This window comes from Salmo salar, chromosome 05 (genome assembly GCF_965601325.2).
Source record: "Salmo salar chromosome 05, fSalSal1, whole genome shotgun sequence".
NCBI lineage: Eukaryota > Metazoa > Chordata > Actinopteri > Salmoniformes > Salmonidae > Salmo > Salmo salar.
Window position 1 is genome coordinate 79,408,694 of NC_138295.1, and position 23,807 is coordinate 79,432,500.

The following is a 23,807-nucleotide window of genomic DNA, read 5'->3' on the forward strand; positions in this document are numbered from 1 at the left end:
AATATACTTAAGTATCAAAAGTAAATGTATAAATAATTTCATATTCCTTATATTAAGCAAACCAGACGGCATAATTTTCTTGGTTTTTTAATAGTCAGGTCACACTGGTAAATAGTAAAGTACAGATACCCCCAAAAACGACTTCATTAGTACTTTAAAGTATTTTTACACAACTGTGTTATTGTAAAGCTAAGACATTTAGTTAACCAATCGGCTCAGACAAAGATCTGTCTGTAACTAGTCTGGGCTATTTCACTAGCTCATGAAAATATCTGTACTTCCCCCCATATTAAACTAACACATTAGCATCATCAGAGAGAATGTTTTTTTGAGAAACAGCTGTTGGATTCTTAGAAATACTCCTTATGTGGGATCTAAATACTTATTTGATTGAACCTTTATTTTGACAGGGAGTCATGCTGAGACCACGGTTTGTTTTACAGATGAGCCCTGTATTTACAAAAATACACTACGAAAAGCAAAAAATATGGATTTAAAGTTACAAAGGAAAGAACAGATGGAGAGGATTAGGGTATCTCGCAGGGCCGCTGGAAAAAGCCTGTTACACTTCATTATTTCGTGAACATGTTTAAACACCTCAAAGGGAATACTGGGATGGCCTAAATCAACAATGAGGGTTAGATGACTAATGGACATCTGTACTTGACTGAATGGTCTACCACATGAAGGGGGGCGCTATTGAAATCCTACTTTATGTTAAGGTGTTAACTGTGGGTCCCAGGTGTCCCAGGTGTTGTTGCTGTGGGTCCCAGGTGTCCCAGGTGTTGTTGCTGTGGGTCCCAGGTGTCCCAAGTGTTGTTGCTGTGGGTCCCAGCTGTCCCAGTTGTTGTTGCTGTAGGTCCCAGGTGTCCCAGGTGTTATTGCTGTGGGTCCCAGGTGTCCCAGGTGTTATTGCTGTGGGTCCCAGGTGTCCCAGGTGTTGTTGCTGTGGGTCCCAGGTGTTGTTGCTGTGGGTCCCAGGTGTTGTTGCTGTGGGTCCCAGGTGTCCCAGGTGTTGTTGCTGTGGGTCCCAGGTGTCCCAGGTGTTGTTGCTGTGGGTTACAGGTGTCCCAGGTGTTGTTGCTGTGGGTTACAGGTGTCACAGGTGTTGTTGCTGTGGGTTACAGGTGTCACAGGTGTTGTTGCTGTGTGTCACAGGTGTCCCAGGTGCTGTTGCTGTGGGTTACAGGTGTCCCAGGTGTTGTTGCTGTGGGTTACAGGTGTCACAGGTGTTGTTGCTGTGGGTTACAGGTGTCACAGGTGTTGTTGCTGTGTGTCACAGGTGTCCCAGGTGTTGTTGCTGTGTGTCACAGGTGTCCCAGGTGTTGTTGCTGTGGGTTACAGGTGTCCCAGGTGTTGTTGCTGTGTGTTACAGGTGTCCCAGGTGTTGTTGCTGTGGGTCACAGGTGTTGTTGCTGTGGGTCCCAGGTGTTGTTGCTGTGGGTCCCAGGTGTCCCAGGTGTTGTTGCTGTGGGTTACCGGTGTCCCAGGTGTTGTTGCTGTGGGTCACAGGTGTTGTTGCTGTGGGTCACAGGTGTCCCGGGTGTTGTTGCTGTGGGTCCCAGGTGTCCCGGGTGTTGTTGCTGTGGTCCCAGGTGTTGTTGCTGTGGGTCCCAGGTGTTGTTGCTGTGGGTCCCAGGTGTTGTTGCTGTGGGTCACAGGTGTCCCAGGTGTTGTTGCTGTGGGTTACAGGTGTCACAGGTGTTGTTGCTGTGGGTTACAGGTGTCACAGGTGTTGTTGCTGTGGGTTACAGGTGTCCCAGGTGTTGTTGCTGTGTGTCACAGGTGTCCCAGGTGTTGTTGCTGTGGGTCCCAGGTGTCCCAGGTGTTGTTGCTGTGGGTCCCAGGTGTCCCAGGTGTTGTTGCTGTGGGTCCCAGGTGTTGTTGCTGTGGGTCCCAGGTGTTGTTGCTGTGGGTCACAGGTGTCCCAGGTGTTGTTGCTGTGGGTTACAGGTGTCCCAGGTGTTGTTGCTGTGGGTTACAGGTGTCCCAGCTGTTGTTGCTGTGGGTTACAGGTGTCCCAGCTGTTGTTGCTGTGGGTTACAGGTGTCACAGGTGTTGTTGCTGTGGGTTACAGGTGTCACAGGTGTTGTTGCTGTGTGTCACAGGTGTCCCAGGTGTTGTTGCTGTGGGTTACAGGTGTCCCAGGTTGAAACACTAACTTGAGATCCTGACTATCTACTGATCAATGGGATATTTGCACAAAGTTGTGATTTGCATGTTAGGATTGATGTTATGATTCAGCCCTCTGTCTCTGGTCCTGTAACCCCAGTAGGGTCTCCCTCCTCGGTAAACACGTCTGACTCAGCGAGGAGTTAAGCAGCTTAGAGACAGTGCTCCCAGTCCCACCGGGGGGGGCTACAGTACTGATCCTGCATAAACTCTAATAAAATGTATGACTGACATTAGAGGGAGACTAAAACAACTGTCCTGTTTGTGGGATTGCGTAACACAGAGCCAGACAGACAGTTAAACAAACCTAGGCAACAGCAAGAGCAGAAATACAATGCACAGGTTATCTCCATGTGGGACAGAGAGGGTGTGTGTGTGTGTGTGTGTGTGTGTGTGTGTGTGTGTGTGTGTGTGTGTGTGTGTGTGTGTGTGTGTGTGTGTGTGTGTGTGTGTGTGTGTGTGTGTGTGTGTGTGTGTGTGTGTGTGTGTGTTATGGGAGGCCATAGGTGGAGCATTGTGAGAGTAAGTGTTAGGGTCAGGCAGGGATTATACATGTGAATTTAATCTGATGTTCAGGATTACAGACTAGAAATCAAACACTGACTGACCACATAATTCAGCTGCTGCATTAAACTCACAAAAACACACACTTCCCAGTATTAGCATAGTCAGAAGCGAGAAACCAAGTACTGGTTTATCCCTGGTAGTGTCACTGGTGGTGAACCGGGGTAAATGGGTTCAAAAGCAGTACGAGGTGTGTGAGGTTTAGCATGTGTGAAAGCATGCATGCGGTTGTGTGTGTGTGTGTGTGTGTGTGTGTGTGTGTGTGTGTGTGTGTGTGTGTGTGTGTGTGTGTGTGTGTGTGTGTGTGTGTGTTGTGCCTGTGTTGTGTAGATGTGTCTGGTCGTGCAGGGCAAGGCAGTCTTGGCGTTTCTCACTAATCTCAACGGCATTATCCCAGCATGTGTCTAAACAACAGAGGAAATACTCTGCAGTCCTGAAATACCAATAAAAAACCCTTGGTCGGTTCCACAGCGTAATTGGAGGCTGGAGGAGAACACTCAGGACAATTAAAATCCCCCCTCCCTCTCCCCCTTCATCTCTGCCTCCTCCTCCTCCCCCCTTTTACTGCATCTGTGTCTGTGGGCTCTATTCAATTAAAGCCACAGTCTAACATCCTAATGGTTTCGTGTACCTTAAAGACCAAAGGTTTGCTGCATACATGCTGCAAAGATATACTTCATATATGCACTGCAAACAGACTACCCACTGGGCACATTTGGTTGAGTTGTCAGCTAACGTGAAATCAACAAAACAAATTCACAATGACATTGGATTTAGGTTAAAAGCTGGGTGGGAAAAGGACGCAATTGCCTTACGTTGATGACGTTTTGCAAATGTTTTGTTGAAATGAAGTGGAACAACGTGGATTCTACCAGTTATTGGCCAGTGGGTAGTAACATCTAACTCAAGTAAAGAGTAAGCATGTGGACAGCCAACAGCCAACTATGAGAAGGCATTCACTTTCTTTTCATTGCTATGATTTCTGTCCATCTCTTGAGCCAAGTTTGAGTGCGTGTAAACAGAAACCCTGAAGGAGAACAGCCATGACAAAGAGTCACTAATATTACCGTAATTTCCGGACTATTAAGCACACCTGAATATAAGCCGCACCCACTGAATTTAAAAATATATATTATTTTGAACATAAATAAGCCGCACATGTCTATAAGCCGCAGGTGCCTACCGGTACATTGAAACAAATGAACTTTACACAGGCTTTAACGAAACACGGCTTGTAACAAAAATAAATAGGCTTTACGAAACACGGCTTGTAACAAAAAAAATCATAATTTGCAGTAAACTTTAGTTGTCTTTTTGCACTGAGTCAATTCCTCACGCTGCTGTTTCCAACGTCTTATCATCGACTCATTAAGACCAAGCTCCCGTGCAGCAGCTCTATTTCCTTTTCCAACAGCCAGATCAATCGCCTTCAACTTGAAAGCTGCATCATATGCATTTCTCCGTGTCTTTGCCATGATGAGGGTGACAAAATGACTACTGTAATCAGAATGATGGGAAGTTTGAGAGCGCTCGATTTAATCTAAACAGTAAACAAAAAAGTTGTTTGACCTTAACCCGTTCGGCAATTTCATTGGTCTAATGAAAGCTTCATGCCGGCAAAAAACTGAGCACGTCACAGAATGTGGTTTTTTTTTGAAAAAAAAAATTGAAAGCGGGAAAAATCCATATATTAGCCGCGTCATTGTTTAAGCCTCGATGTTCAAAGCCTGGGAAAAAAGTTGCGGCTTATAGTCCGGAATTTACGGTAGATAAAACTTTGAGTTACAGTTAAAACGACATCATGAATCAAAGTTCTCCAAAGCAGCCTGTTCCATAGCGGAATGTCTGGCCGTATTTAGTGTGTACGTGCATCATTCAGAATGGCACCACAGTCACTGTCTGCAGCGGAATCCTCCCCCAAGCCCAAATACAGTCAAACACCCCTGAGAGAGACTTTACTACCCAACAACAAGCTGACGTCACCTAGCCCTGTCTCCCCCTGGCCCTGTCCGTCCTAGAGGGGTAGAGAGAGATGCCCAACACACTCCACTGCATCTACAGCCTATAGAAACCACAGAGAGAGATGGAGAAATATGTGGTGCATTTATTTAGAAAAGCGTGTACAGATGTGAGTACAGTAGTATCTCAGAGTTGGTGAATAGAGTGGATAGGGGAGCCTGTCTGGACGTTATAGTTGATCTCACTGGAGTTACAGGAGTCAGAGTACACAGAGGAGGGAGCTGGGGAGGGACAGGAGGAGGGGGGGTCCTGGTGGTGCAGGACTCTGGTCAGCAGGGTTGACCCCCCCTTACCCCCCACCTCTCTGACTCTCTCTTCATGCCCCTGTCCCTCCCCTGGCAGCAGTGAGCCCAGCGCCCCCACAGAGAGAACATTCAACTCTGATCCCTCCTGTCTAGGCACTCTGGGAGGCAGGGGGGGCGGGCACTCAGGGAGAGGGGAGTGTCTGTCTGAGGGCTCTCTCTGGTTCCCCTGTTCCACATCCTCATAATCACGGTTCTCCCGGCGCCGTTCCCTTGTTTTCTTCTGTTTGCGTTTCCCCAACTCCTCAGGGTTCTCAAGGTTCTCACGCTCTCGGTTCTCGCGGGTCCCGGTTCTCGTACAGCAGGGTTCCAGCACAGATGAAGATGAACAGGCCGAAGCCCATCACGACAGGGCCGAGCAGTTTCATTCGCTCGCTGTGGGAGCTGCCTCGCCCACCCACAGGGTTAGGGGTGGAGCTAGCGTACCCGGCCACGGCCACAAACATTCCCACCATCACCACGACAACGCCCGCTAGTAGCCACGCCCCAGGAGGGGAGCGGAGGCGGAGTCTGACTTCGAGCTCATCCTTCTGTTGCTGTGGGAAGCAGAGTGGGCAGGGCCATGTGGTTTGTGGGCAGGTTGTTTTAGGTGAGTGGGAGGAGTCTTGGGTGCAGACGGTGTTGACCGCTCCAGTGGACCCCGCTGCTGTCATCCTCTACCACAGACTGGATAGACAGAGGACAAGTACAGGAGAGACAGAGAGAGAGGACGAGGACAGGAGAGAGAGGATGAGGACAGGAGAGAAAGCGGGGACAAAGACAGGAGACAGAAAGAGGGAGGACGAGGACAGGAGAAAGAGGCAGGACATGAGAGAGAGAGAGAGAGAGAGAGAGAGAGAGAGAGAGAGAGAGAGAGAGGACAGGAGAGAGAGGAGGGAGGACGAGAACAGGAGAAAGAGAGAGAAGATGAGGACAGGAGAGAGGACAAGGACAGGAGAGAGAGGGAGGGCGAGGACAGGAGAGAGGATGAGGACAGGAGAAAGAGGGTGGACGAGGACAGGACAGAGAGGACGAGGACAGGAGAGAGAAAGAGGACGAGAACAGGAGAGAGAGAGGACAGGAGAGAGAGAGCGGACGAGGACAGGAGAGAGAGAGGGGACGAGGACATGAGAGAGAGAGGGAGAGGGGACGAGGACAGGAGAGAGAGGGAGGGCGAGGACAGGAGAGAGAGGGAGGGCGAGGACAGTAGAGAGGACGAGGACAGGGGAGAGAGAGGACGAGGGCAGGAGAGGGAGAGAGGACAAGGACAGGAGAGAGGTAATGGGGAAGAGAAAGGGGTTAAATCAGAGGAAGAGAAAAAAGACAGGGGGAAAAGGGTGGGGTGGAGTGAGAGAGGGATTGTTGAGAGTTGACTTTGTAAACAACAGGAAATGACAGAGGTGATAAGAACCCCAGGAGTTAATGAGATGCAGTATGAGTCTCTCGCGCCTCCTTCTAAACTCCACGCTAGGTTACCCTATACACAAGCCCGTTCACTGTAGCCGTCACATTTAAACTCGAACTAAATATTCCACAATAGACTATGTAAATAATACAATAAAGCGCTGTCAAGACAGAGATATCAATGGCGTCCAATTCTGAACTAAATTTATAATATATGGTCCCAGTGGTAACTCTCAATTGACCAAGTCCCAGATGTAGCTTCTATTAGATTTCACATAAAGTAATTTCGTCTGATTTGGGGCTTTCCTTGAACATAACATTCAATCATTCCGTCACTTAAACAAGGAACATGAATGCAAAAAAACGAGACATTTAGTAAAGATTACAAAAAGTTCAGAAATTGTAGATTTTACATAACATTATAAAAAATGATGGCAATAACATCAGTCAAAAACGTTAACCGAAGTGTTGAACTTGTGCAACATTGTAGCAGACCCTCGACAACTTTTCTCTAGAGAGCGGAGTTGCGTTGTCCGATTCCGGATACAATGTAACGGTAATCTTTTAATTTGTGGTTATCTGACACTATAGCCTTTTTGACATTGGGGATGTCTGAATAATGTTTTAAAAAGTAAGTCAACACTATTGACCAAATACAAACTAAAATGAACAAGTAACACTTGCTTTTCATGTGCTGCGCTGTGATTTTTGAGAACGTTCCGATAATGGTTACTTGCCTGGATTTGGCTGTTGCTCCGTTGTGGACATTTCCGCGTCGCTCCTGCTGCTGACATATCTGGAACTACTTTCTCAACATGATGCCCTTTATTTATTTTGTCCCTACATTAATGTGGTCAACGTTGACTCTTCAGTTCCCTCTTAAAATGTTTTCCCGGAGTTTCACCCCTCAACCAGGCTGCATATTAACATCTGTCCAGCCTCGGTTTAAAGCGGCGAGTAGGCTAATACGGCGCATGCGAGATCTTGGTCCTCATAAATTCCCGATGAGTAAATAGGCCTAAATGTTTCGGTTGCTTATTTGATTTGACTCAATACTGTGCGCACACTTTTCTTTTTGGAATAGTTTGATGTTTCAGAAGCAGTAAGCCAGAGCATTACGCTCTGTGTGTGTTTTTGGGGTTTTAATATCCCAACTAGGGTCATTTTGCTGGACCCCACAAGGAAAAATGCTACTTTAGGTTTAGGGTTTACAGTTAGAATTAGGGATTAGGTCTAGGGGGTTAAGGTTAGGGAAAATAGATTTTTGAATGGGAATCAATTGTTTGGTCCCCACAATAATAGTTAAACAAGACTGTGTGTGTGTGTGTGTTAGCAAGATAAACTGTGTCTGGTTGTGAGGGGTCGTGGGAATCGCTGGCTGGTTTGGGCCAGTCCCACAGGGATCCTTTTAGTTATTATTAGTTAGAACAGCAGCATACTGGGGGGATGAAGGGAGGAGAAGAGGGATTGATAAATAGATTGGTGTGGGCCGGGATGGAGAAAGGCTTATGACATAACCAGGTGTGTCCGTGGACAGGACAGGTGTGTGCTTTAGGTGTGGTGTCAGTTCCTGTGAATCTGAGACATGATACAGACACATCACTGACACTAGGTAATGATGACCACAGATCAGTGTGGTTAACAGATCAGAAGAGTGGATAACCAAGCCCTCAGGCAGTATGCACATTAAAACAATATACAACCCCAAAGACTGCATTTCATTTATTCCATTCCACTCACACACTCCAGCAAACACAAGCCAACATGCACCTTCACGACTCACACCATCTCACAAGCCAACATGCACCTTCACGACTCACACCATCTCACAAGTCAACAGCACTTAACAATGCCCCTTAAATTAAAATACAGAAATCCTGGTTTTGAATATAAACTATATTGTTGATAAACACATTTAAGCTCATTGCAACACACTTCCAAGGTATCGCACGGAGGACATTGACAAAAAACATAGTTTACAAAATTTCACTAAAGCTTTAAAAGATTAATTCCTCAGTTCAATAAAAAAAAAATACATTTTTAATTTCTTGGAAAAGATTGGTATTGATTTGCATAAGCTTCCAAATAACCACTTCCTATAGGGATGCAGGGTGTCACAACCCCAGAGCTATAATACACTATTTACACTGTGTACACAAAGATCAATCAGACCAAATGAAACAGGAAACAATATTCATTCAGAGCAAATTGATGAATTTTCTCTTTCTTTCTTTACATTCCAATTTCATTAGCGTTTTACCATTAGTTCTAAAGCAGGTACATAGAAAAACATCTCTCTTCAGTTGAATTAGTCCTGAAGTCCAGCTTTCCTTAAAGTTACAATGCTATAACATTCACCCTTTTAAATAAACATCTGACTGGCGCGCGCGCGCACACACACACACACACACACACACACACACACACACACACACACACACACACACACACACACACACACACACACACACACACACACACACACACACACACACACACACACACACACACACACACACACACACACACACACACACACACACACAAATCAATCCTCTCCCTCCACCCAAGCCTTGAGACGTGCCAACCTCTTCCTGCCCTGGACATGTAGAGGAATGTATCCATCTGATAGAGGTAAATTACATGGTGATTTTCTTTCACAACAACAAATAAATCAACAAGTATTCAAGTAAAAACATGTATGGACTAATCTGGTTCCATTTGCTCAGGGCTGAGCACCATTTCCTCAACAATTTATTTTTAAAATGATAATATTAAAGGTTGACGCAGCGATTTGACGTAGATGCTAAAAGTAAACAGCATAGTGGATCAATTCCCACAACAACTACGAGCGTTAAAGCGAGAGGCTTAACTTCTCCGCTGTTTTGATTCCTGGTAGCCAGGCCAGGGAACAGTGTGAAGCGAACCCATCCACATCTGAGGGGAGGACGGCTCATAGTAATGTCTGGAATGGAGTGAATGGAACGCTATCAAACACATGGAAACCAATACCATTCCACTGATTCCGTTCCAGCCGTTACTATCAGCCCGTTTCCCCCAATTAAAGAGCCACCAACCACCTGTTCTGCAGATACTGTGTGTGACTGTGAGCGAAGTCTTGCATCTCGCTCATCTCAATATCTGTGGTGCTGCTCATGGCAACGTCATTTCACTGAGTCTACCTTAAAATTGAATATCACTACTTTAAAGATGCCTGAACTTTAAAGGTGCCCACTGCTCATTTCTTACTCACTCAGAAAAACATTTAGTTAATGGGGTAATCTGCAGTGGCTACATACATTTTTTGATTTATACCCATTGATTGTCAAAGAATATCTTATAAATGCCTCATGAGCTTAGTTCAACTGTCGTACCCCATCAGAACCCCAAAACACCAAATTAAAGCTTGTTCAACTGTCGTACCCCATCAGAACCCCAAAACACTAAATATAAGCTTGTTCAACTGTCATACCCCATCAGAACCCCAAAACACTAAATATAAGCTTGTTCAACTGTCATACCCCATCAGAACCCCAAAACACTAAATATAAGCTTGTTCAACTGTCATACCCCATCAGAACCCCAAAACACTAAATATAAGCTTGTTCAACTGTCATACCCCATCAGAACCCCAAAACACTAAATATAAGCTTGTTCAACTGTCATACCCCATCAGAACCCCAAAACACTAAATATAAGCTTGTTCAACTGTCATACCCCATCAGAACCCCAAAACACTAAATATAAGCTTGTTCAACTGTCATACCCCATCAGAACCCCAAAACACTAAATATAAGCTTGTTCAACTGTCATACCCCATCAGAACCCCAAAACACTAAATATAAGCTTGTTCAACTGTCATACCCCATCAGAACCCCAAAACACTAAATATAAGCTTGTTCATCTTCAATGTTGGTAAACAAAGTAAATGTAAACAAACACTGTATAGCCTCAAAACAAGGTTCAAACTATCATTTTGATGATGGTCAGTCCTTGTATACATAGTTGTGTCTATGAATTTGAGAGCGGTAACATTTCTCCAGCCCCATCCATCCCTCAGCTTTTGGCCAAAACAATGGTGGGGATACTGCTTTGTTATTGTTTCAACTCCGGATTGCCCCTTTAAATAATAGTTGTTGCTATGTTATAGTATAAAACACTTTCTTGGGTTGTCTGTGATGTCTGTCTGACAGGTTAGTTTTCAATTGCATACGCCTCGCGTCCTCTCTCATCCAATGGGTTTTGAGAAGGAGACGAGGAGAGGACGCGAGGAGTATGTAATTAAGATCTTCCAACAGACACACCAGGTACATCCTCTCTGTATCGTCTCTACTCCTCTACACCGACACCAGGTACATCCTCTCTGTATCATCTCTACTCCTCTACACCGACACCAGGTACATCCTCTCTGTATCCTCTCTACTCCTCTACACTGACACCAGGTACATCCTCTCTGTATCCTCTCTACTCCTCTACACTGACACCAGGTACATCCTCTCTGTATCCTCTCTACTCCTCTACACTGACACCAGGTACATCCTCTCTGTATCCTCTCTACTCCTCTACACTGACACCAGGTACATCCTCTCTGTATCCTCTCTACTCCTCTACACCGACACCAGGTACATCCTCTCTGTATCCTCTCTACTCCTCTACACTGACACCAGGTACATCCTCTCTGTATCCTCTCTACTCCTCTACACTGACACCAGGTACATCCTCTCTGTATCCCCTCTACTCCTCTCTACCGATGTGGAAGAACAGGATAGCTGAAAGCAGATTCCTGGTGGCCATCCATTACGTTGCCCTGACCTATCCTACAGGCTCAGATCAGTGCAGATGAAGACCAAAGAGGATAAGGTGAGGAGGAAAAGAAAGGAGATGAAACTTCTCTAGACTATTCTGATACAGCGGTCGGGTGTGGGAGGAAATGAAGCGTGAGGGGGCGTCTCACTCCTCATCAGCGTTCTTCAGCATGAGTATGGCGTTGTATATCTTGAGGGCGGGGCCTAGTTTGATTGACAGGATCTTGACTATGTCTGCTTGGGTGAGAAGCAGGAAGGCCTCTCCATCCATTTGCTGGAGCGATACACAGAGACACAAAATAAGCTCCAACACAGAACGTGTGTGTGAGTGTTTGAATGTCAATGGCAGAATTGAATTTGACTTTGAATTTGCATTGTCATAGGACACACCAACCAGGAGCAGCAGATGAGAGGAGTGTGTTTGACTATCGTGATTCACAAAGTTGGGGTTTGAAATGGTAGCTCTTACCTCTGTCCTGAAGGTGGCAGCATGCTCTTTGCAGCCTGGGAGCCCTTTGACAAAACTGGCCACCTGACCCACAGGGAAACAAACATTGACACACACACACACACACACACACACACACACACCCACACACACACGTGTGATTAAAATGCAATAGGATACACAAAGCTATTGTATTGGGTGTATGTGTAATGTATGTGTTTTGCACAATATGTGAGTTTTTACAGTATGTGTACAGCGCCTGTACATGTTTGTATTGCTTATGTGTTTATGTGTGCATGTCTGACCTCGTCGGCAGTCCAGGTTGCAACTCTCTTAGCTGTGAGGCCCAGGACCTCAGGGAGCAGCTGGCAGTGTTTGTCCCAGCACAGAGCCACCCTGTGAGGGGGAGAGGAGGAGCCACCCGGGGAGAACACTGACTCATGGAGCGCCTGCTGGAGAGACAGGGAGTCTGGGGGAGAGGGAGGAGAAATTAGCTGTAAATATCTTCAGTAGACATGCACAGACAATATATAATCCACACAGCGTTACATCCATTCTCTATTTCTGAGAGCAGAACCTCTACCTTTCCCATCTCCACTCTCCTGCTTGACGACGTGCAGCTTCAGATACTTTGGGACTGGAGCAGACCTGTTGAAAGACAACATACAGCGCCTTCAGAAAGTATTCACACCCCACAAATCTTCCCACATTGTGTTGTGTTACAGGCTGAATATAAAATGAATGAATTAGAGCTGTGTTTTGTCACTGGCCGACACACTGGCACCATAATGTCAAAATGGAATTATGTTTATTTTTTTATTTTTTATTACTAATTAAAAATGAAAAGCTGAAATGTCTTGAGTCAATAAGTTCAGGAGTAAAAAGGTGCTTAACAAGTCACATAATAAGTTGTATGGACTCACTCTGAGTGCAATAATAGTGTTTAACATCTCTGTACCCCACAAATACAATTATCTGTAAGGTCCCTCAGTCGAGCAGTGAATTTCAAACACAGATTCAACCACAAATCCCTGGAGGTTTTCCAATGCCTCGCAAAGGTCACCTATGGGTAGATGGGTAAAAATAAATAAAAAAACATTGAATATCCCTTTGAGCATGGTGAAGTTATTAATTACACTTTGGATGGTATATCAATACACCCAGTCACTACAAAGATACAGCCATTCTTCCTAACTCAGTTGCTGGAGAGGAAGGAAACTGCTCAAGGATTTCACCATGAAGCCAATGGTGACTTTAAAACAGTTACAGAGTTTGATGGCTGTGGTAGAAGGATGGATCAACAACATTGTAGTTACTCCACAATACTAACCATACTGAGAGTAAAGGAAGGAAGCCTTCACAGAATATAAAATATTCCAAAACATGCATTCTGTTTGCAACAAGGCACTAAAGTAGTACTGCAAAAAATGTGACAAAGCAATTAACTTTGTCCTGAATACAAAGTGTTATGTTTGGGGCAAATCCAATACAACACATTACGGAGTACCACTCTCCATATTTCAAGCATAGTGGTGGCTGCATCATGTTAAGGGTATGCTTTTAATCATTAAGGACTGGGGAGTTTTTCAGGTTAAAAATTAAACCTAATGGAGATAAGCACAGGCAAAATCCCAGAGGAAAACCTGGTTCAGTCTGCTTTCCACCAGACACTGGGAGATGAATTCACCTTTCAGCAGGACAATGACCTAAAACAACAAAGCCAAATCTACACTGAAGTTGCTTACCAAGAAGAGTGACATTTCCTGAGGCCGAGCTACAGATTTGACTTAAATCTACTTGAAAATCTATGGCAAGACCTGAAAATGGTTGTCTAGCAATGATCAACATCCAATTTGACAGAGCTTGAAGAATTTTGCAAAGAATAATGGGCAAGTGTGGAAAGCTCTTAGAGACTTACCCAGAAAGACTCACAGCTGTAATCGCTGCCAAAGGTGCTTCTACAAAGTATTGACTCGGGTGTGAATACTTATGTAAATGAGACATTTCTGTAATAATTGCCAAAAAAAATAGCTAACTTTGTCATTAGATGTGCAGATTTGTGGGAAAAAAATCTATTTAATTCATTTTGAATTCAGGCTGTAACACAATAAAATGTGGAATAAGTCAAGGGGTGTGAATACTTTGTGAAGGCACTGTACTCTCTTAGTAAACCAACAACAAACACTCTGCTCCATCATGCATTCTAGAGTTTGGTAGGAGAGAGTGGAGTCTGAGTGCTACCTCTTGGCCTTGGCTCCTTCGTTGATGGGCTCAGTGGAGCCCCCTGGTGGCTCACTCTGACTGCTGCACCTGAATCGTTCGCCCTCGTCAACCGTCGGCCCCCTAGTTACACTACCATAGAAACAACTGTTACCATGGAAACAACTCCACAACTCCTGACTTTATTTGCAGTCAGATAACAAACAAAGTCATGGAAGCTCTTCCGAACCCCTTCCGTTACATGTTCCACACATACCTGGTCTGAGGGGAGTCGTCTGCAGGCTCGGGCTGCTCTGGTGTGGTGGGGCTGTTTGACTGGGTGTGTGAAGGAGGGTCTGGGCGTCGCCCACGGTGATGAGGCCCACTCAGGGTCATAGGTCGTTCTCCACTCAGACGGTCTGGTACCTGGCCCTCCCTGTTCAGGTTCATCTCCGAGTACGGACAGCTCACCCCCCTACACACACACAAGTTCAGAACAGGAACACACATCACCTTGCTCACAGATTACAGCACACAGATCACAAGTCATTCTATGACGTGTTTTGATTACAAAACTTTTTTGACAGTTAGTGTGTGTGTTTGTTACTGACGTGTAGTGGGTTCCGTAGCGGGGTCCTCGGATGTGACCAACCCCATTGCATCCTGGGGTAGGACAGCCCTGCCCTGGGAGGACCAGCATATCAGTGGAGCCTGAAACACACCAGAGTTAATACTACTAGTTAATACTACACACAGAGACACACATAAACAGAGACAAACACACCAGAGTTAATACTACTAGTTAATACTACACACATAAACAGAGACAAAAACACCAGAGTTAATACTATACACATAAACAGAGACAAAAACACCAGAGTTAATACTACTAGTTAATACTACACACATAAACAGAGACAAAAACACCAGAGTTAATACTACTAGTTAATACTACACACAGAGACAAAAACACCAGAGTTAATACTACACACAGAGACACACATAAACAGAGACAAACACACCAGAGTTAATACTACTAGTTAATACTACACACAGAGACACACATAAACAGAGACAAACACACCAGAGTTAATACTACTAGTTAATACTACACACATAAACAGAGACAAAAACACCAGAGATAATACTACACACATAAACAGAGACAAAAACACCAGAGTTAATACTACTAGTTAATACTACACACAGAGACAAAAACACCAGAGTTAATACTACTAGTTAATACTACACACAGAGACACACATAAACAGAGACAAACACACCAGAGTTAATACTACTAGTTAATACTACACAGAGACACACATAAACAGAGACAAAAACACCAGAGTTAATACTACTAGTTAATACTACACACATAAACAGAGACAAAAACACCAGAGATAATACTACACACATAAACAGAGACAAAAACACCAGAGTTAATACTACTAGTTAATACTACACACATAAACAGAGACAAAAACACCAGAGTTAATACTACACACATAAACAGAGACAAAAACACCAGAGTTAATACTACTAGTTAATAGTACACACAGAGACACACATAAACAGAGACAAAAACACCAGAGTTAATACTACACACAGAGACACACATAAACAGAGACAAAAACACCAGAGTTAATACTACTAGTTAATACTAGCACACAGAGACACACATACACAGAGACAAAAACACCAGAGTTAATACTACTAGTTAATAGTACACACAGAGACAAAAACACCAGAGAGTGACCTGACCACACACATAAACAAAGCGACAGAAACACATAGACTTGCAGACACACTTACACCAGAGAATGACCTGACCACAGACACTATATGGTGTGTCTGTGTGTATGTCCCCACAAACCAACAGCTCCAGCAGCTGTGAAGAACCAGCATCATTTGAGCTACATGTCTTTTCTCTGCATGCACCTTTTTGCCAATCTTACACTTTGGGACTGATTGGGAAATATTTGTGGGTTATAACCATGTCAATTTTTTGGAAGTGTGTGCATGTGTGTCTCACCATTGGAGGGGTGTTGTAGGGGATGACTAGTCTTCTGACACCAGCCCACAGGGTGCAGGTCTGGGCAGTCAGCATCCACCCAGTAGTCATACTCCTCACTCCAGCCATCAAAATGGATCTGAGAAAGACAGAGAGTTACACACAAACACACACACACACACTACTCCACAATAATCATACTGCACTCTCACACACAGCGTACCCTCAGTCGGTGGTCCTCCACCTCGGCGATGGTTGCTACGCGGATGAGCATGGGGTTCCTCTTATCGACGGCTTCCAGCTTCATTCCAGCCTGGAACCCATGGCACGGACGCTACAGGACACATTCAAGAGTTTACATCAGGTGATACAGATGGATTAATATGCATGTTTTGTAACGGTGTAGGTGACATAAATAAAGAGTCAGTGGACCCAGAACAGAGCCCTGAGGAACTCCATGTGAAATTCCCCCAGGCCTCCCAATCAACACCAACAATGTAATTTGCATGTGTCACATGTTTTGAGTGTCAACTGTATGTGTGTGTGAGAATGTGAGTGTCTTACCAGTTTGAAGGCACGTGCAGGGGCTGCCTGTGTCCCAGTCTCCTCCATGTATTTATCCCAGGAAAAACTCCTCGGGTGCTTATACTCTGAGAGGAGAAACCACAACACACACCCTTATACAATGTTTGATGGTGTATCCAAATAAAGCGTTAAATATGTTAAATAAATATGTTTGTGTGTCTCACCAGCAGGGGTGGTGAGGGTCAGCTCAGCCTCCTCACAGTAACCTACAGGGTGGATGTAGGGACTGCTGGCATCACACCAGTAGTCATAGGTGTCGTCCCAGTTGTCAAAGTGTATGAGGAGTCTGTTGTCAACAGCAGCCGCGATGGACGCTACGCAGATCAGATATGGGTTCTTCTTATCCACCGCCTCCAGCTTCATACCCGCACGGAACCCCGACGGAGTCACCGACTACACACACATGGTTCATAAACAAACTTACTTGAATGGACCTAATGTCACCAACTAATTCACAACTCAAACACACTATTAATGGATCCACACAGGCTGTCAGGTAGGCTCACCGTGTTGAGGCTCTTGAAGAGGTGTTTGGGGGCCAGCTGACCTCTGCAGTTCTTCACATACATGTTCCAGTTGAACTCCCCATCCTTACAACCTAGACACAAAAGGTTGAAGGTTATAGTTTTGTCTAACTACACACACAACATTGTACAGTCGGTAGAATATGCATGTGTGTCAGGTGTGTGTGTATGTGTGTTTGGGGTGTGTGTGTGGGGTGTGTGTGTGTGTGGGGGGTGTGTGTATGCATATCGGGTGTGTTTGTATGCGTATCGGGTGTGTTTGTATCTGTGTGTGTGTGTGTAGTGTGTGTGTGTGTGTGTGTGTAGTGTCTGTATGTGGACCTTTAGGCAGTAGCAGCTTGTGCCCCATCTTCTCACACCAGCCCGCCGGCTTCACATCCCAGGTGTCAGCATTTACCCAGAAGTCATAGCACTCTGGATACCCGTCGAAATGAAGCCTTACCCTATAACCCTGGACCTGAGACAGACAGAGAGAGAGACAGACAGAGAGACAGACAGAGAGACAGACAGAGAGAGAGAGACAGAGAGGAAGGAACGCAAAGAAATGAGGGAAAGCAAAGGGTTAGTTGTTAGAAAACAGAAGTTCCTCCTATATCTTATTGGTCTGACCTGTTAGACACGTACCTCAGCAACACTGAGCACACAGAACAGAGAGGGGTGACAGGGGTCCAGTCCTTCTAACTTCATCCCCACTTTGAAGGCATTCCTGCTCTGAGGGAACGACTGGTGCTGCGAGGCACACACACATAACACTCTTTCACATGTCTGTACAGCTGTGTGTGTGTGTGTCAGAGAGAGTATGATAAAGTGTGCGTGCCTCACCTCCTTGAACAGTTTAAGGGGGGCAGCTATAGCCTTCTCCTCCTCCATGTAGGAGGGCCAGCTCCAGGGTCGCTTCTTATTGGGTGGGGCTGTCCACAACAAAACAGTCACATCAACCAATCAGTGACATGAAAACCAGCAGGGTTGCAGCACTCATGACCCCTGGTCTACCTGATTGGACAAACTTTCCAGCCCTTGTCATTCCCAAAAAATCCATCCCTCCAGCCTCTCATCTATCCATCCTCTCCCTCCCCTCAGTGTAATAATAGGACATACCTAGCTTGGCCAGCTTAGCAGCTCTCCTCCCTTTGACAGCCTTGGCCTTGTCCTGTAGAGAGAGACAGTCACTCATCGGCAGGTGAGCTGCCACACACACAACATTACAATGCTTTTCAGGACCAGCATTGGCCACATCTTATATCGTCACCTCTTCCTCCTCCTGGTTATCTTCCTCTTCATCACCAGAGTCCATGTAGATCTTCCTCTTCTTCCTCACTCGTTTCCCCAGTCCCCCCTCCCACCCCTCTCTCTCCCTCTGCTCTCTGGGAGATGACCTAAACACACATGGAACAGAGGTCATTCTAGGAACTATGCTGATGTGATGACTGTTTTGGGTCTTAACTGTTACTACTATCAATATACTTTCTAAAATACAGTACAGTAAGAACAGCTAACATCTTTACCTGCCACTGGAGGGCTGGACACAAATGGAGCTGCAGTATTTGCCCTGGAGGAAACTCTCCAGTGGACCGGAGCCCCCACACGACCTACAGCTAGCCATCGCAGCCCTGGGGCCCGCCGCCTCCGCCCTGGGGCCCGCCGCCTCCGCCCTGGGGCCCGCCGCCTCCGCCCTGGGCTCCTCCACAGTGGGACCCTCCTCTAAAGACAGAAGCACAGGGCCTTGAGCTGGGGGAAAGAGCAGAGTAATATTGAAGCTTTGTAGAATTCAACGTTGAATGGGGAAAATGTAATGGATTCTATGCCCCCATCTGCAGAGCACCCAGTATGTAGTATGCTAATATACAAAGTGCTGACATATATCAGAGCTATGAGTCTAAATACTACACACCTGTATTATAAACAGTCAAAACTATGTTATAACTCCTTCATAACCGTATGTTTACTTTACCCTTAGGTGCAAGTGGCTGGACTTCCTTGGCTGCAGAAGAGGCTGCGCTGCTCTCCGATTGGGCTTCTGGTGGAGGGGTGGGGCTTTTCGACTGGGCGGGGTTCTGGGGGGTTGGCCCTGCGTCTTTGACCTCTGGCTCTGTCACAATCTCCAAAGTTCCAAACTCTGTCATACGGAACTGAGAGATACCAGTCAGTCACACACCTGTCTGTAGTATCCACACACACACACACACACACACACACACACACGCACGCACGCACGCACGCACGCACGCACGCACGCACGCACACACACACACACACACACAGTACCTTGATGTCGCTGCCGGGCAGTGTGGCGATGCCGTCCTGCCAGTCCAGAGCGCCCATCATGTCAAACTCTGCCCCCTGGGAGGGGCCATCGCTGGGCGGGGTGTCAGTCATCTCTCCCTGCTCCCCTCCTCCTGCACTGACATCAATCAATCCATCAGTCAAAACCAAATCAAAATAAAATGGTATTTGTCACATGCGCCGAATACAACAGGTGTAGACCTTACAGTGAAACGCTTACTTACAAGCCCTTAACAATGCAGTTTAAAAAAATAATAATATACAAAAAAAAAATAAGAATAAGAAATAAAAGTAACAAATAATTCAAGAGCAGCAGTAAAATAACAACAGTGAGGGTATATACAGGGGTTAGTCGAGGTAATTGAGGTACTATGTACATGTAGGTAGAGTTATTAAAGTGACTATGCATAGATAATAACAGAGAGTAGCAGCAGTGTAAAGGGGGGGGGGGGGGGGGGGGGCAATGCAAATAGTCTGAGTAGCCATTTGATTAAATGTTCAGGAGTCTTATGACTTGGGGGTAGAGGCTGTTGAGAAGCCTCTTGGACCTAGATTTGGCGCTCCGGTACCGCTTGCCATGCGGTAGCAGAGAGAACAGTCTATGACTAGGGTGGCTGGGGTCTTTAGGGCCTTCATCTAGAGGTCCTGGATGACAGGAAGCTTGGCCCCAGTGATGCACTTGATCGTACGCACTACCCTCTGTAGTGCCTTGCGGTCAGAGGCCGAGCAGTTGCCATACCAGACAGTGATGCAACCAGTCAGGATGCTCTCGATTGTGCTGCTGTAGAACCTTTTGAGGATCTGAGGACCCATGCCAAATATTTTCAGTCTCCTGAGGGGGAATCGGTTTTGTCGTGCCCTCTTCATGACTGTCTTGGTGTGATTGGACCATGTTTGTTTGTTGGTGATGTGGACACCAAGGAACTTGAAGCTCTCAACCTGCTCCACTACAGCCCGTCGATGAGAGTGGGGGCGTGCTCGGTCCTTCTTTTCCTGTAGTCCACAATCATCTCCTTTGTCTTGATCACGTTGAGGGAGAGGTTGTTGTCCAGTCAGCCAGTCAATGGGCGTGTTCGAGCTGATACATTTTGTCTAGTCGACGGTCACCGCCTTTCAAAGTGTGTTGCAACATGGGGATAAAAATTGTCCGACTTGTGCCTACATGTCGACTGCTTGAACTTGACAAAAACCATGTGATCAAAGGTCATGCAGTTTTTGATGAAGTCGCTGCTGTTGCTTCTCACCAACTGCACCATGCATTATTTGTCAACCAATCATTAGGATGTTTTTGGTGGACCCACGTGAACGTGACCAAAGACGTGACAAACAGGAAGCAACTTTGCTGCGATTCTAAAGCTGTAGGGGATACAAATGAAAGTGATATTTGAGACCTTTCTCTAACCAATTAATTGTACACATGTTATGTTTTCAGTTTGTGAGTGTGTGATTATATACAATAGCAGGTATGTTGACACTGCCATGTTGATCTGAGCCTTTCTGTTGGAAAACCATTACTTGGGCCGGGAAGATACCAGTATCGCGATTCTCGTTAGGATCATGGCAAGGAAATGTATTTTGTAAAGAAGCCCTATAGGTGGAAATAAACAGTATTATGTTGTCATCCAGAATCACATTGATTTATTTCCAAGCTATAGCCTCAATATTTTATATACAGCAGGTTTTTAAAGGACCAAAGAGTTTTGTCTGCCTCGGGTTAGAATTTTTGCATTGTAAAAAATATTGTGATACTGGTATTTCGATACACAGCCTAACCATTACAGTGTCCGACATTTGGTTGTGCCCAAATGCACCTCGCCTGACTTTACTCGTTAACACAAAGTTTTGTTAGGCTTACTACTTGAACACACCCAATCAATCAATAACCATACAGGTGTCACATCCAAACTACCTCGTACCCCTGAATATGGACTCAGTACTGGTACCCTGTGTATATAGCTAAGTTATCCTTACTCATTGTGCATTTATTCCTTGTGTTCTTATTTTTTCTATTACTTTTCTATTTCTCTCTCTGTATTGTTGGAAAGGGCCCATCACGAAGCATTTCACTGTTAGTCTACACCTGTTGTTTAGGATGCATGAGACAAATAATATTTGATTTGAATTAAGACAGCACTCCCGCTTCAGCAGTGGATGGGGAAACACAGCCTATTGACATCTGCCTGTCTCTCATGTTAAGACAAGATGTGTGGGAGTTTGTTCATGCAAGGATATGGGCTAGAATAGGCCTGTCTGTATGTTCTCAAAGTAAAACTGAAATTGTATCCATTTGACAAATTTTTCTCAAATGTCTATCTATGTGTTGTTGTCATTACATATAAGATATCTATGTCTGTATCTTTGTAATAATTTTCCACCATGTACTTTAGGGACCACAATGGGAATAAGTCACTGACTTTATTTAGCAATCCCTGTTAAGTTTTTAAATGAATGTAGTGTGTGTGTATGTATTTTTTTAAATTAGCTAATAAAAACAATCAATCAATAAAATGACATTATACAAAAAGGGGTACTCTAAAAAATATCCCTGGCACAAAAAGTACAGGTACCTGCAAGAAGTCAACCAGCGCGTTGTCGGGTACTAAAGAACCGCATCCCATCGCCGCTAGAGGGCGACTGTTGTGGAATACATGCATGCACTTATATGAAGCAAAACAAGTAAATATTTTACTTTTTAAAGCTAAATATTACAAAATAAATGCACAAGCACTCCTGCATGGATTGGCCTAGAGCACAAGTATTGACAAAAACCGTGAGAGACGTGTCAAATACAAGTTAAAAGAACAAGTTCAGCTTTTCCTTGTTTTAACAGTATCTTATTAAATCGGCTGTTTGCATTGACGCGGACAACAGAGATGGTAGAATAATCAATGATTTTAAAGAAAACAATGTGTTCTGCATAAAAAGGTCAAATTTACGTGTGTTTTAATCAAACCAAGATCACGATGTAACGTTTTCGCCTCGACCCTGCATTAACACTATATTTTGGTCAGAAATAATATTTGTTTGACTGAAATATATGGATGTGAAGTAAACAATCAAGTGTGCTGTTCAACAGCTGTCAGTTTACGTTCCCAAGTTTAAACCTCGAATTTATTCGACCATAAATAAAGTGGACGTGCGCCCATGATTAGCATTCGTCTTATACAAAATGGCGGAGCAAAGGAAGAGGCCACCAACACGTTAAAACTATGTAAATGACTCAAGTTATTTATTGAAACACATAATGCAGGGCCGTGTCTGTCAAATAAAACCAAATATATACCCTGTAATTTCATATGTTAGTGTTTTCCCTCATCATGGCCATTTTCTTTACTTTCCCCTTGTCTCGGAATGCCAGCCAGCTAGCTGCCAGCTAGCTTGCTAACTGCTTCTGGCTAGCAAAGCGTCACTATGGTTCAATTCAAATTGGGGGCTAGGAACTGGGACTAGCATTTTGGCTTGGTGTAGCGAAGTAAGGACAACCAGTAATAAATAAGTTTCCAGGTTTTGAACGTTAGAAAATGCTTAGGAATGGACTTCCACATTAGTTGGTATAAATAAGTAAATAACCGCCCCTACACTGCCTTATTTGTTCAAGGCTAAAATATAGAATTGCTTGCTTTTAATTTCTTCAATAGAAACTTGACTCTCCGATTTATCTTTACGGTTTTAAATCACAGTACAAATAACAAGAACCGGTGCAAATTATAAAACAAACGATGCTTTATCGATTACTGTTATTATTTGCAACATTTAATGTATAACGGCGATTATATTGTTTGAAAATTATGGAACTCACCTCGTTTCTGTTTTAACTCTTATTTTGAGCTGGATAGTGGATGCAATGCGCATGCGTTCAATGAACGCTGCCTGACAACTTTGGATCTCGGTAAACTTGAGCACACAACTATCGATGGTCAATAGGTACAGCAAGACGGACGCTTAGAGTGGACATGTAGTTTATTAAATATTGTATTCATGCCTTGGGACTAGTCTTTCTCCCTCGTGTATTTTCAGAATCTCAGAGAGCATCAAATCGGAGCGCAGGGGCGTGCAGAGCCTGTTTGGCGTGGCGCGCGATTTCCATTGTGGTCATGTCGCTGGATGCCGTCAATAACTGTTTACGTCACCACCAGTCAATATTCTCCCCATATGTTAAAAGAAAGATGACAGTAGACTAATCATAAACCCAATTTCTAGCTGTTTTATGAACTTGGCCACACTTCCAACCAGTAATTCAGCAAAAAAGTAAGAACAGTCAAGTCCAGACGCCAAATATGTCTACAGTAGTTAGACCGTAGTATTGATTACAACAAGGCCTATAGGCTATCAGCTCTTAATGTTTTTTATTGTAAAACGTGATTCATTTTCATGTTTGTTATCTATGCACAATCAGACCAGACGTCCGGAATAGAAGCTCTCTGACTTTGCTATTTTAAGGGTTAATTAATAAGACATCCCTACTGTTCTTATTACAAGTGAAACGTTGGACTGGAAGAGGCTACTGTAGTC

At 44.7% G+C, this 23,807-nt stretch overlaps 1 protein-coding gene across 1 annotated transcript; it reads right to left on the minus strand.

Moving 5' to 3' along the window:
- Positions 1-4,825: 4,825 nt before the first annotated feature.
- l3mbtl1b (L3MBTL histone methyl-lysine binding protein 1b) lies at positions 4,826-23,397 on the minus strand. The gene is made up of 22 exons (XM_082975614.1): positions 23,095-23,397; positions 19,278-19,413; positions 18,964-19,141; positions 18,518-18,713; positions 18,262-18,388; positions 18,111-18,162; positions 17,835-17,923; positions 17,637-17,741; positions 17,334-17,469; positions 16,995-17,086; positions 16,653-16,881; positions 16,468-16,553; positions 16,127-16,237; positions 15,925-16,042; positions 14,504-14,603; positions 14,170-14,367; positions 13,935-14,045; positions 12,277-12,341; positions 11,999-12,162; positions 11,715-11,777; positions 7,178-11,519; positions 4,826-5,723 (listed from the first exon to the last, which is right to left on the minus strand). The coding sequence occupies exons 1-21, from the start codon at positions 23,145-23,147 to the stop codon at positions 11,391-11,393; spliced, it is 2,538 nt and encodes an 845-aa protein (XP_082831740.1). The 5' UTR covers positions 23,148-23,397; the 3' UTR covers positions 4,826-5,723; positions 7,178-11,390.
- Between the last annotated feature and the right edge of the window lie 410 nt (positions 23,398-23,807).

What these genes read in the sequence shown, in the direction of transcription:
- l3mbtl1b (XM_082975614.1), bottom strand. Translation starts at nt 23,147, where the DNA reads ATGCGCATTGCATCCACTATCCAGCTCAAAATAAGAGTTAAAACAGAA. An exon ending in AGAGTTAAAACAGAAACGAG is followed by an intron (nt 19,414 to 23,094) that starts GTGAGTTCCATA and finishes GATTGATGTCAG; the next exon opens with TGCAGGAGGAGGGGAGCAGG. An exon ending in CCAGCCACTTGCACCTAAGG is followed by an intron (nt 18,714 to 18,963) that starts GTAAAGTAAACA and finishes TTCTGTCTTTAG; the next exon opens with AGGAGGGTCCCACTGTGGAG.